This window comes from Myotis yumanensis, unplaced genomic scaffold, assembly GCF_028538775.1.
Source record: "Myotis yumanensis isolate MYYU_CA2020_CCGP unplaced genomic scaffold, mMyoYum1.0.hap1 SCAF_7, whole genome shotgun sequence".
Classification (NCBI taxonomy): domain Eukaryota; kingdom Metazoa; phylum Chordata; class Mammalia; order Chiroptera; family Vespertilionidae; genus Myotis; species Myotis yumanensis.
In genome coordinates this window covers 62,127,838-62,142,296 of record NW_027223758.1, presented here as the reverse complement: position 1 = coordinate 62,142,296, position 14,459 = coordinate 62,127,838, and the positions used below count along the sequence as shown (strand labels likewise).

At 34.4% G+C, this 14,459-nt stretch overlaps 1 protein-coding gene across 4 annotated transcripts in view; it reads left to right on the top strand.

The window, feature by feature from the left end:
• Window positions 1-14,459, top strand: part of PPP4R1 (protein phosphatase 4 regulatory subunit 1) — a 51,538-nt gene that overhangs the window by 22,093 nt on the left and 14,986 nt on the right. For all 4 annotated transcript variants that reach the window (XM_070420658.1, XM_070420656.1, XM_070420657.1 and 1 more), the window contains exons 10-12: window positions 678-805; window positions 8,275-8,795; window positions 13,510-13,682. In XM_070420658.1, coding sequence (XP_070276759.1) covers window positions 678-805; window positions 8,275-8,795; window positions 13,510-13,682 — 822 coding nt within the window. The remainder of the gene's footprint in view (window positions 1-677; window positions 806-8,274; window positions 8,796-13,509; window positions 13,683-14,459) is intronic.

Below are 14,459 nucleotides of genomic sequence, written 5' to 3'. Positions count from 1 at the left end.
GTCAGATTGTGTCCATCCTTCTATTTCCTCCCATGAACATCTCCTTTACAAATGCTTGTGGTTTTTAATCGTATTTACAGACATAATACAGGAACACAGTATGAAGTAAAATTCTATAACCTTTTCAGTTCTCCTACTTGAGACATTTATTGATAACAGTAATATATGCTTCCAGAGTTTTGTGAAAAATATTTTAAGTCAATATTGTATTTCTGATGAGTATGTATATAGTTCCCATACATCTGCCTTGCTTCCTTGTAGTGAATAAATTGCAGTCTTTCCTATCCTAAAACATTAAACAGATTTATCACATTTTGTGGACTTTATAGCTTTATATTTTCTGTTTGGCATCTTGATTTTATTCATTCTTATTGTTCCTGAGAACACAACAGGACTTTCTTTAGTTTTGTTCCATGTAAATGTTTTATAGGATCTCATATTCATACTCTCATGGTTTAAATATTCAAGCCTGGATAAAAAAGAAAATTGAAAGTAAAAAAGAAAGTAGTTTATAAAGAACATTAAATTCTAGCTGAGGAATGATTTATAGTTCTGAATCTGTGTTTCTTTTAGGAAACTTTATTATTATCTTAAACATACTTCATTAAGTATGTGGAAAGTAGATTGTTAATAATCCCATATTTTTATGTTTCATGACTGTTTTTCTTTTCTTCTAGGTTCGCCAAGCAGCTTTTCAGTCTCTGGGACCTTTCATATCTACTTTTGCTAATCCATCAAGCTCAGGCCAGTATTTTAAAGAAGAAAGCAAAAGTTCAGAAAATACGTCAGTAGAAGACAAAAATAGGTATAAATTTTTAAAACTTTGCTTCCAGTTTTACTGCTTAGGAACATTTTCTTTTTCATTTTCACTATTTTATAATAAGTTCTTTTTGGAGAATTTTCTGTTTCTCTTGATTATACAAATTGGTAAATATTTTTATAGTTCTAGTTTTAAATACATTTGTTAAACGTTTTGGTTGCTTGTATATTGAATGAGTAAATGAAGATGCACGTGACACACTTAGTTTGAAGCCAGTCACATGGAAAACTATAAATGATGGATTCAATAATAGTTTGGAATAAGTTTACTTAATAAATTATTACCTAGGAAATAATCTGTTGACATTTAGAATATATGAGGTAATGGTTGTACAACTTAAAGGGTTTGGTTTTTTTAAGGAATAAATCCTAACTTAGGTATATATTTTAGTATATAGTCCATTTCTTACTATTATTTTTCCTTCCAATCAGTTATCTAATTGTGGATCTTGGATTCTCTGTCTACAGAATGATGATTGTAATCTCAGTTGAGGAGGAAAATATTCTAATGATTAGCACCGAATTTCTGTACTTAGTAACTAGAATATCAATTTTAAGTGTATTAAACTAATAGGGCAACAGGTTTTTAAATGAAACTTAGAGGACAACTCATTTTTATTTTTAAAATTTTTGCATTTAAAAAATTTAATTGAGTATAGTTTTTTTTAAATTATATTACATACTTAGGGAAAAACAATTCAAACATTACTTAGTGCATGGGAATTAAGCACAAATTTTTGCAGGTGTACATTTGAAATAATTGAATACCTGTTTTTGAAACAGCCCCTACTATAATGCTTGAGTTACCATAGTGCTTTGTCCCTCCCTTGTCATAATGCTAATGGACATTTTCTTCTGTAGGTCTTGATACTGTGATATTTGCTTTCTTGGTGTTTTGATTTGGCAGTTCTTCCTTTCTTCTCTGCTGCCTTGTTTTACCTTTTTGCCTGTTCTCCTACTGTCCTGCTGAATAGCCAAACAAACCTGAGGTACTGTTTTTTGTAAAGGAAGAAAAATCACTCTAAACCTGCCTTCCTAGCAAGCACAATCAGTTCTTTCGAAAACAGCTGCTGCAAGGAATTTGACAAAAATACTGATTGGGGGTGGGGGTTGTTATCTGCTTTTCATTTTTAAAGTCAGTATGTATTTTCCCTATCTAATTGTACAAAGGCTATGATGTAACTTATTTATTTTTAAAACTGGAGACAGTCTAGTAAGTGAAAATAAAAATTTACAGAAAATTGCATAACATAGGGATAAGGAAACTTTCTGTAAAGGCCAAATAATGTTTTCAGTCTCTGTCACAACTACTCAGTTCTGCCTTTGCAGTGTGTAGCAGCCATAGGCAGTACATAAACAGATGGGCTTGGCTCTGTTCCAATAAAACTTCATTGGCAAAAATAGTTGCTGTGGCTATCACGGCCAATAGTTTTGCTCACTGCCAGTATTGGACATTATTGGAAGAGCTATTTAAAGGTAGTTATCTTTTAGCTACAAACCTTAATTTCTCTTCCATTGTATGTTGAGGTATGTCTTAATGTCAAGCCAATACTATTTGTAATATTGGATTTTCACTATTTTATATGACTTTATTGAAATGTGTTAATGGTGTAGGGGAGAGAAGAAAGAATTCCTGACTAAGGAAGTTTGTTAAAAACATTGTAAAAACTTTTGTATAGTTTTACTTCCTAGCTTCAAAAAGAGTCGTCCTATATATTATTAGTCTCATAACCATTAGTTTGTTTGCTCTCTCTTAAATACTGCACTGGCTTTTGTTTTAAACTGATGTTTTATTATTTAGGATTGATCGATTGAGCAAAAATTAATTGAGCACCTACTAACAACCAGCTACTGTAGATAGAGAACTTGATACCTGTTCTCATGGTCCTCTCAGTTTCCTAGAATTCAGATTTCTCAACTGTGTTACAAAATAAGGTTTTGGCAATGTATTTCCATTACTACTTATTTATTATATATTGTTTCATCTGACCCTGGAAACATTTAATATCATTTAACAGTGTTTGAAGAATTTATTAATTATAAACATCTAACTTTATATACAAAATTTATCTTTCATTCACCCCAGAGTAGGCTATTTCAATGGTTCTTTAAAGGTGTTAATAAAAGCTACTTTAGAAGGCTATTTTCAGACTTGCATTTCTAAATTATGTCAAACCAACAATTACATTATTCTTTGAACACATTGTTCTTTTGGTTCTCCATGCTTTCTTTTTGGGAAGACCTGCTGTTCCATTTGTACCTTATTTAACAAAGTCCGTGTCGGTGTGTTTGCTATCTCTAGACTCACTACCTCCAAGAATATATCCCTGCATTTTTTCAGGAAATTCATAGCTTTTGCATCTTGGCTGTCAGTAGGACTGGAATGAGAATAATTTTTAGTCAGGTCTTTTTTTTTTCTTTCAATTTTAAATGTAATTTTATTGTTGATAGTATTACAAATATCTCCCATCCCCCCCTTCCACCCTCCTCCCAGTCTCTTACACACTCCTATCTTTTTAATTGTGTATTTCAGTATGTCATCTAATAGACTACAAGTCCATCCTGGGTAGCAATGTGGTTTTTTATCTTCGTACTCTTAACACCTTCTTTTGGTCTGGCACATAGTTGGCACGTAATAAATTTTGAGTGACTTATTATAAGGAAATATATTTAATTTTAAAAATCGTTAAATAATGAGCCACTTAAGCTAGTTTTTGTCAGTTTAGGTTAATGCCAACTATATGAAAGTAATATTGTTATTGGTACAAATTCGGAAATATTTCACAGTTAAAACTTCATTTATTTAATTCACAGCACTTGAAAGATGTATCTTGGAGAGTGCTCTTTGCTTTTATCTTAGGATACAGTGTTTCTTTAACCATCTGTTCTATAGGTCATTTTCTCCTTGAAAAACGGGTACAAGTACTCATTTTCTAGGCCCACGGTCTCTAGTCAGGAACTCTGAGAATATTAATCATAAACTAAAGGAAACTTAAGGTTCTTTTTGAGAGAAATTTCTGGCTTACTCTCTGGTGCTCTTATTGCCTATGATCTCTTGGGAAATAATTCTCATTATGCAGAACCATGTCTCCTCAATTTTCAAAAAATGTTTGCTTGTATAATGGCATTTGGAAGTCTGATAATTCAGAATATCAGAATTTTGGCATCTAGCAGCTTGATCTTGCATTGACTCTTATCCAGTTCTAGGAAAAATATGTATTTATTATTATTTTTAATATATTTTTATTGATTTCAGAGAGGAAGGGGAGAGAGATAGAAACATTATAATGATGAGAGAGAATCATTGATTGGCTGCCTCCTGCACAACCCCTACTGGGGATAGAGCCCTCAACCTGGGGCATGTGCCCTGACTGGGAATCAAACCATGACCTCCAGGTTCATAGGTTGAGGCTCAACCACTGAGCCACTCTAGCCAGGCAGGAAAATCTGTATTTAGAGAACTTTTATTTTTTGACAATTTGAAGCAACTATAATTCATACATGTATAATTCTTCCCAATTTAATACTAGGAAATCTTTTTTTTTTCTTTTAAAAACTGTACAAACTAGTAATTTTACATTAGTCAAGTAGAATTACTTGGCTGTTCTTTTTGTTTTTTAGGCTAAGGATATTAAAATGTAGTATTCCTTTTTTAAAAATGTGTTTTCATTGATTTTAAAGAAAGAGGAAGGAGGAAGGGGCGGGGGGTGGGGGGAGAGAAACATCAATCTGCTGCCTCCTACATGTACCCCAACCAGGGATCGAGCAGCAGCCAGGGCAAAATTTAATATCCTTAATTAATTTTAATATTAAAATTTAATTTGAATGCTAAGGTAAAAATAAAGATCAAGGAACTTCATGCCCTTGGAATAGTTGTATATACTTAATTGCATTCTTTTTGTATATTTTAAATGGAACTTTCTAAAATTCATCAGATAATAGTTGAAGTATTATAAGTTTTACTCATTTGCTCCCTACCCCCACAAAATAATACCTTGTTACTATAATTTTTAAAATTTAGTTTGCATATCAGAAAAATTGCAAAAATAAAAGAGAATTTCATATACCCTTTACTCAGATTCTCCAAATGTCAACATTTTACCATATTTGCTTTATTATTCATTTTTTCTGAGTTTTTGAAAATAAATTTTAGACATGTGAAAACTGTTTTACTTTTTTTACTTTCTTAAATATTTTACTGTGTATTTCCTCAAAGCATAGACATTAATATATAACCACACAGTCTAATTACCAAAATTAAGAAATTAGTGTAGATACAATACTGTCGTCTTAATCTAAAGACTTTATTCAGATATTACCAATTATTCCACTAATGTTCTTTTTTTTTTTTAATGTTTTTATTGGTTTCAGAGAGGGGAAGGGAGAAGGAGAGAGAGGTAGAATCATCAATGATGAGAATCATTGATTGGCTGCCTCCTGCATGTCCCCTACTGGGGATTGAGCCCACAACCCAGGTACGTGCCCAGATCAAGAATCGAACTGAGACCTCCTCATTCATAGGTCGACAATCAGTGAGCCACATTAGTGAGCCACTAATGTTCTTTAAAACAAAAGAAAAAATATATTTTAATAAGAACAACATAATTGGAAAATATTACATAATTCATACACATATAGAAGACATTTGTTTTGCTTAATAGCACTAGCTTTAAGAACTCTTTTGGAGAGGGAAAGGATCTTATAAGCCATCTAAGCCAGTTCCTCATTTTTATGAATAAGGAGTACATGAGGAATGTGAGTCCCTAAAAGGCTTGGAGTTTTAGATTAATGTAGTGCCAATACTAGGATAAGTATCTAAGAACTTGCAATTCAGTCTTTTCACAGTTGTAACAGAATTTTATTATGTGTGCATACTATATATTTTACAGTTAATAAGAGTGGAAGGGGGAAAAATAAAAAAGAATGGGAGGGCAGCACCAGAATTTAAAATGTCACTGTGTGGCATATTTTCAGATGACTTAGTAGATATTTTTATCTCTATTTTAAAACTTTTTAAAAATAATTATGTGTTTTTTAAAAGTGTTTCTGATAATGTGAACATTGCTATTAGATAAAGCCGCATCAGAGGAAAGTTGATACTTTCATGAGACTGTGTATGGTTGACTATTAAACATGTATGGGATTTACGTAGGTGTTAATGTCACCTTCCACTTTTGCATAGTTCTGGCAGGCCTGCTGTTTAATATCTTTCATTGTGTGCATGTAAAGGCACATGATGTTTCAAGGGAACAATTTTAATTCTGCCCCCCCACCCCCCACATACATACTCATCTTACAAATTACCTACATATCCATCCTTCTCTCATGTTTCTTAGAGTTTTCTCTTCATCTATCCATCTGTGTTCTTGAGCCCTTATTCTTATTGCTTTATCATTATTTCATCATTCTCCTATGTCTCCAGTTCCCTCACCTCTTAAAACCCTTTCTTTAAGCCTAAACATATACTCATCTTTACCATCCCTTATACAAGAAAAATGCCTTCACTCTGTGTTATTCTATGTTACTGCTGTGTTTTCCTTCATTCAGATTTCTTGCCTTACATTTAAGCCCTACACATGTCCCTCTGACTTGATGACCTCCCAATCTGTCTCCAGCGTCTGACCAGTTTCCCATGGACATCACCACCACCTTTGACATAGACACGTAACTCAGTCTATCCAAACTGGAACTCATTAGCTTTCTCATTGAATTGTTCTTGCATTTTCCACTTTTAGTTGGTGCTACCGGTATCTAATCAGTTGCTCTAGCCGGAAATCTGGATATCTTCCCAGATTCCTCCCTTTGTTTCTCCAGCATGCAGTAAATGAACAAGTCCTATTGGTGTTGTCATCATTGAATGTGTTTACTTCTACTGTAACCCCAAAGACAGTGCCTTCATTCAGAAAGTTATCACTGCCTATCACCTACTCTTTTATGTTTCCTGCCTCTTGTCTCACCTCCAACCAATTTTCTGTACTGCTTCCAGAATGGTCTTTCAAAAATAACATCTAAAAAATGTATATTTCTTAATTCCTACCTTATTTCCTATAGCCCATACGATAAATTCCAGAGGTATTTAGTATGGAATACAGTGATCTCTGCAAAGTTTTTCATCCTTGTCATCTATCATTTCTTTCTTTTAGCCATAATAAACTCATTGCTCTTTTCTGAATGTGTTCTACCACCTTTATCACCCTTACCTTTGCATATGCTGTTTCTTCTTTCCATACATTTTCTTCCCCTTAGCCTCATAAACATTTATTGGTTCTTCTAAATATAACTTATATCATTTCCTCTGAAGCCTTTTAATTTCAACTCTCATTTCTATCTCCTGTGTTCATTGTGCATACTTATATATTTACCATGCTACCTGACTATTACTTGCTTATACGTTTTTTTTTTCTATTTGCTTCTAATTGTAGTCTCATGAATAAGATCTACATTTCACATATGAATCCTCAATATCCATTTTATTTCTGGTTCCTAGTAGGTGCTCAATAGATATTAGTAAATTTAATCGAGTCTAATAAAATGTAGGGGATAAACATTAATGTAGTGCTTTAGTTTACATAATGAATGGCGATAATCTGTGGTCTTTAGGAATTTGTACCATCCGTCTTTATCAATTAAGTCATGGCTCCATTTTGGTAAAACCTATGGGAGTAGAGCTGGAAAGTGAAAAGAGCTGGAAGAAATAAAAATAACTTAAAACACTTGAGTGGATTTCTATATATTTTCTGAGATAGTAAATAAAACCTTTTGTAATGCTGTGTAGAGGTTTTTTATTTTTAAATATTTTTAAAATTGATTTTAGAGAGGAAGGGAGAGGGAGAGATATAGAAACATCAATGATGAGAGAGAATCATTGATCGGCTGCCACCTGAACGCCCAAGATTGGAGATTGAACCCGGGCATATGCCTAACCAGAAATCGAATCATGACCTCTTGGTTCATAGGTCAACACTCAACCACTAAGCCACGCCGGTCAAGCTTTCTTTTCTTTTTAATGTAAGCAAATAGGTTTTAATTCTCAGCTTCTCATTATGTCATTGGAGCAGAGTGGCAGTGCCATAATCCTAAAAATCAAATAACTTTAAAAATGTATCTATCTTAAAATGCATTGTAGGACTTTACCTTCCTACTATTTTTTTAATTATTGACATTATCATGGTATTGTAGGATTCCAGGATTCTTAAATGTTATCGCCTCCAACTAATATCTAATGCTTTAATATCTAGACTTAGGCTTAACAGATGTTTACATCTCTGAACACAGAACAACTGATGGAAAAAGAAGCATTATCAATAATTTATGCAAATTACTCAATATGTATGGATGCTCTGTACTTTGTAATATTTAGCTTGTTTAAATGCTTTATGTAGTATCTGTCATTGATTTTTTTCCAGTAATTATTTTTATACTTTCATTTTTCCCCCCCAAATGAAACAATAAAAGGATCAGAGATCAAGAAGTCCCAGAGGATGTACAAATCAGGCCAGAGGATGTTCCTTCAGATCCCAGTATTAGTAATTCCAGTGTCAAACTGGAAAACATGGAAGATCATACTGAAACAACTAGGAAATCTCCAGGTGAAATAAGTGTTCCAATGGACAGTTCTTTACTTTGTACTTTGTCCTCAGACTCTCATCAGGAAGCAGCTAGTAATGAAAATGATAAAAAACCTGGTAACTCCAAATCTACATTACGGCCAGAGATTGGCACCAGTTCACAAGATTCTGCTCTCTTAGATCAGGAATTATACAACTCTTTCCATTTCTGGAGGACTCCTCTTCCTGAAATAGATCTAGATATAGAGCTTGAGCAGGGCTCTGGGAATAAACTCAACCCAGAGAGACCAGAAGAAACACCTGAAGCAACCATACCAGGTTCTTCAAACATCACTATGGCCACCAGAAAGGAACTTGAAGAAATGATAGAAAATCTAGAGCCACATATTGATGATCCGGATGTTAGAGGTATGGAATATTTAATCAAGTTCTTTATTCTAAAGTTGGTATAAAGTGTTTGCTTACCTTTTTTCCAGAAAAAATAAAAAATGCCTTCTCAAAAATTTGATCATTGTCATCATGTCTTGTCTTGATAACTACGATATTTTTAGGTAATTTCATTTAGATAAGCTCATCACTGTGTTCCTAACTAGTATTTACAGAATTGTTGATTCATAAATCTCTAAAATTTTCACAGTCATTCAAACAGTGTTTTACATTTGCGGTTTTAAATATTGTCCTGCCTTAACTATTTTGCTCTAGGTCTCATTAGCTTTTTCATAAAATAGCAGAGGACGCAGTGTTTTTAAAAGAAGGACCATGCGTTATTAACAGCTGACAAAAATTACCTATTTTTCTGTGGAATATGATGTGTTTTAAGAGCTGTAGATGTCTATCTATAAGAGTCAATTAGCTTACTTTCTCAGTTTTGACTTTTTTCCATTGGATTACATATTTATCATCTACATTATTTCCTTGTGAATGCAGCCATAAAGTTGTTCTGTGTTCAAATCAAAAGTTGCCTCTTATTAAGTGGAATATGTGTTCTCATTGTATGGGAACCAGACATCCTGAAGCAGTCCTATTCTACTTGCTGAGGCTTGGGAAGTGATCAGTCCAGAACCTGAGCAGATGTTATCTTTCTGCCGCTTTGAAGACTAAGGCTTCCTAATGACTTATAACTTTACTCAGTGAAATCTGAGATACTATTTAAAACAATTTTGACAAATCCTATAATTAGAGGTCTTTAGAACTTATATCTTTTTGTGGATATTTTTTGGCCTTGTTCTAAAACCTAAAATTTATAAACTATTGTTTTGCTCAATGTTAGTAAATACCCATTTTTAAAGCAGCTAAAGCGATAACCTTCAGTATCCTTCTAAAACATACAAAACCTTGTGTTCAAACTTTGAAAATTGCATTATAGTGGTTAAGTTAGCAGTTATCTTTATTTGGCTTTAATTTATCATGATTTTTAAATGATTTCCTATTATAATTTTACATTTGGAGGAAAATAATTTGATTAAAGGCAAATTCATATCCTTGATTGTTCAAAGTTAATTTAATTGGAAAATGGTCAGTTTCATTCTTTCTTAGGTTTATTGGGACATAATTTATATCAGTAAAATTTGGCCTCTTGAATGGACAGTTCTGTGAGATTCGACAAACACATACAGTTGTGTGTGACCACCACCTCAGTCAAGATACAGAACAGTTTCATCACCAGAACATTCTTTGTCCCCCTTTATAGTCAGTCCTTTCTTCCATGCCCAGCCTCTGACAACCTCTAATCTGTTTTCTGTCCCTATGATCTTGCTTTTTGTAGAATGCCACATACATAGAATCAAGCAGTAACATCTTTTTTACTCTGTCACTTAACATAATGTGTTTGAAATTTATCCTTGTTTCATGTATCAGTAGTTCATTCCTTTTTGTTATATTCTGAAACAAAAGCAAGAGCCGAGGAGTGAATATTTTCAATAGCATATCCTATTTTTTATCTCTCCTGGTAGATTATTTTTTATGAAAACACTAAAGGCCCAGTGCATGAAATTTGTGCCCTTGGAGTGGGGTCCCTCAGCCCGGCCTGCGCCCTCTTTCAGTCCAGGAGCCCTTGGGGGATGTCTGACTGACAGCTTACACCTGCTCCCTGCGGACATCCTTAGTGTAGCGGCGGTGGCTTCTGGCTGAGCGGCGCTCCTCCTAGGGGAGCACACTGACCACCAGGGGGCAGCTCCTGCATTGAGCGTCTGCCCCCTGGTGGTCAGTGTGCATCATGGCGACCTGTGGTTCCACTGTTTGGTCTATTTGCATATTAGCCTTTTATTATATAGAATTACAGCTTCACTTTCTTTGTTCATTCCTCAATTGTAGCTTCTGTTGTTGATTTTATTTACCCTGTTGAACCAGCATTCTGCATTTTACGACAACTTGATGATGTAACAAGAACTGCATCATCAAGTTTTGTTTTGTTTGATAAATTAGAATATTCACCAAAATCTTGTCTTTGTATTCTCCCTCCATTTCTCTACACTCTTCCACCCCCAGATGAGGAAAATTGAGACACAAAGAATTACACCTAAAACTAAGGATACTCATAGCTGAGGATAGTCAACTCTTGATAAATGTTTGTCTTTACAGCTTTCAGCTTTTTGTTTAAATAAATTTCATTATCATTTAATAACTTAAGTTTTATTCAGTTGATCAAACTTCAATAACTTTTATACTTTGTTTTTCTTACACTCCATTTTTATGGGAAAAGGCTGTAAGCCTGTTCTGGGAATTCTTGCTGTGTTTACTATAGTACCTTCTAGTTTTCTGACATGCAGTAGGTACTTAACAAATACTGAAATATTGAATAGCTACTTTAATTTTTTTAACAAGCTAAAAATGATATGCATAGTTTGCTTTTTAAAAAGACCTACATGTACATATAAGCTTCAGTATATGACTCTGCATTTCAGAAGATGGCTAATACTTATCATGTTTGGCTTAAAATTGTATTGTAAATTTACAGGCTGTAATTGAGAGATTTCAACACAAATACTATATTGTGATTTAATCAGTTCTCTTTCTGATTTACCTTTTAAACCTACCATGTTTTAAATTTGTCATGTTCTTGCCCCACCGGTGTGTCTCAGCAGTTGAGTGTCAGCCCATGAACCAAGAGGTCACCAGATCTATTCCCAGTCACCTGGTCAGGGTCAGGGCACATGCGTGGGTTGTGGGCTCAATCCCCACTAGGTGTCGGGCAGGAGGCAGCCGATCGATGAAGTTCCTCTCTATCACTTTCCCTTCCTATGTTTCTAAAAATCAGTAAAAACATAGCTTTAAAAAAATTCAATTACAAAAAAGTTTCAAATTTATCATGTTCTTTCTGTTTATAAGGATAACTTTTATAATATAGCCATTTATTTATTTATTTATTTATTTATTTATTTTATCATTACTTATTGAGCACTTACTATATTCCTGATACTCCCCTAGTTACTAAATATATAGCAGCAACAAACCAGACAAAAATCCCAGCCTCAGAGAGCACAGAAGGTTGGGACAATACATTAATTGCCTGTATCAAATGGTCTATCGTAAAACATAGCTAGGCAGTGCTAGGGATTTTCTGCTTTGGCTACAGAATTCTTAAGCATTTGATTTCATTGAAATCTGAGGGCATTTTTAATCCATGTTAATTTCATAGTTAATTGAAAATTTACTATGCCTTAATTTTCTGTATGTTAGGAGGTGTTTTGAGTTTTTAAAGGCATATACCTTAGTTTTGGATGTTTTTTCTTTTCTAATCTGCCATCGTGGCAAATTGCAGAAAATGTCTACTTTTTGGAAGGGCAGAACTTTAAGCCAAAATTGAAAACTAAATTCTGACCAGGGGCTAAACTTCAGCTTTACAAGCTTCTGTGCCACTTGTTCTTTCCCCTTATCACTGTTGGGTGGGGCATGTCATGGAGGGGGGGGTCAGGGGGGAGCAAGACTTAGGTTTTTTAAAATTTTAAAGCAGCCCTTGCTTCCCAATTTAACTCACCTTCCTTGAAGCATTGATGATTTTTAACTTCCTTGTAAGTTTTTGAGCAAAAATTTTAAATGTTTCCATGGACAATAATGAGATATTCCTTTTCAGAAAAAGAAAGCCCTTTCTTAGTTATAACAGAAATAGATCCTACATGAAAGGCCAAAAAGGGAAGTAGTAAAATATGAAGTAGGTGTAAGAGATCCTCTTTTCCAAAATACTTACCCAGGGAATTTGAGGCTTTTCTGTTTTTGTCCAGGACATTTGGGATTGCCAAGCTGATCCAGGATTGAATTTCAGCAGTGCCCAAGTAGAATTACTGATGCCAGCTTGAGTTACCACAGCTAGGTTCATAGACTACAAAAGGAAAAATGGCCCAAGCTCACAAAATACAGATTTCTTTCCAGTTTAGGCCCAATGGCAGTCATGGTCAGAAAAAAATGATTTATCTCATTTCTTTCCAGTTTAGGCCCTTTTGGCAGTCATGGTCAGAAAAAAATGATTTATCTCAGTTTTGAGTCACTTTCATAAAGAAGGTATAACTCAAAACTTAGTGCTACTTGCCAGATTTAAGAACTTGGTAAGTTGTCAGTTTGGTTTGTTGTAAACAAGACAGTACTCATTTGGGATCTGTGTTTGGGGCAAGTCATTGATTTCATTTTCAAAAAGAATTAGAGAAAAATAAACTGGAATAAGATATGAGATGTTTAAATGTAACTGCAACAAAAATCTTTGTAATTGCGATTGTTTTATGTTGGCAGGGTTTGTAAAGTGACTGCTCTTCTGCTAAAATAGCTTAGTAAGTAAGTCTTACAAGTTCGATTTATGCACTACCCAAACATAGTTAACTCACACTGAAATTGACTCCTTTTAATAAACTGGAGGCACCTCCAAAAGTAGATAGCATTTCTCTTTTCATACTAACGCAGAATAATGTACAGTAGTGGATAAGCATTTTTAATCTCATGAAAGCATATTAGTTTTCTACTTTTTCTCTTGAAGGACTAATGATTTACCATGTAGAGGTTTTTTTTTTCCAGCTTTTTGGTGGCAGTGTCAAAAAGTACACATTTCATTGATAATATATAATGCAAATGGAGAAACACTTGCAAGCACATTGTAATTCTGCCACTTACTATCCTTTCCCTATTCTGCCTGTAGCACAAGTGGACGTGCTGTCTGCCGCGCTGCGAGCTTCCAATCTGGATGCTCACGAAGAGGCCAGTGATACAGAAAAGAGAAGTGATGTGCAAGATGAACTGTGTGTCAGTGAGCAACCAAACTGTAAAATAAATCATGATGCCTCCGTGCCTTTAATCAGCGATGCTGTTGAGGTAACAAACTCAGTAAAGTGTTTATCAAGTGAGAGTAGTTTGAATTAGAAGTGTTCGTTGGGGAATAGTTGTAGCTAATCACTTTCTAGTTAGTATATTCTGTTTGTTGCTGATTTTCTTAGCTCTACCTTTTGCATAAAGTAAAAGTAAATGTCACCACATCCTATCTTTGTGACTGGTGATATGTTCAGTGCTTAGAAAGTAAATCCTAATCCTGTCTACATGACCATTTTAGTAGCTTCAATGTTAATGTAGCTTACTGCAGTGAAATAGTCTTACTGGAAACAAAGCCCTTTATCAAGAATAATTAACTCTTCCCTTTTTTTTTTGGAGAGGTGCTTTGTTTCTGATCGGACCATTTCACTGCAGCAAGCAACACAGTATTCTGAGCAGAAGATCAGGACTTGAGGCCATGTTGCGGAGGGCCAGTGGCATTATCTGGACTCTGGAGTGTGAGGGTGGGTACTGTTACTAGCATCATTTTTGCTGTATACTTGGAGCTGTTCTATATGATCCTTCCTTAATTTCCTACCACATCCCACCAAGCCAGCATCATTTGGTATCAGTATTTCTGATCCCTTGTTTTTATAAACAGAGAAGAACTACACCCCTGAATGCCAGAATCAAATGGTCACAGACAGAGTGGGTTGATGAAAAGCTCAGGCAAGAGTACCTACGTACACACAGTGGGGATGGCAAGAGGGTTTTTAAACTTTAGTGGATTTCTGTTTTGTTTTTTGGTTGATGACATCTAGTATATTAGAAATTTTGTATAAT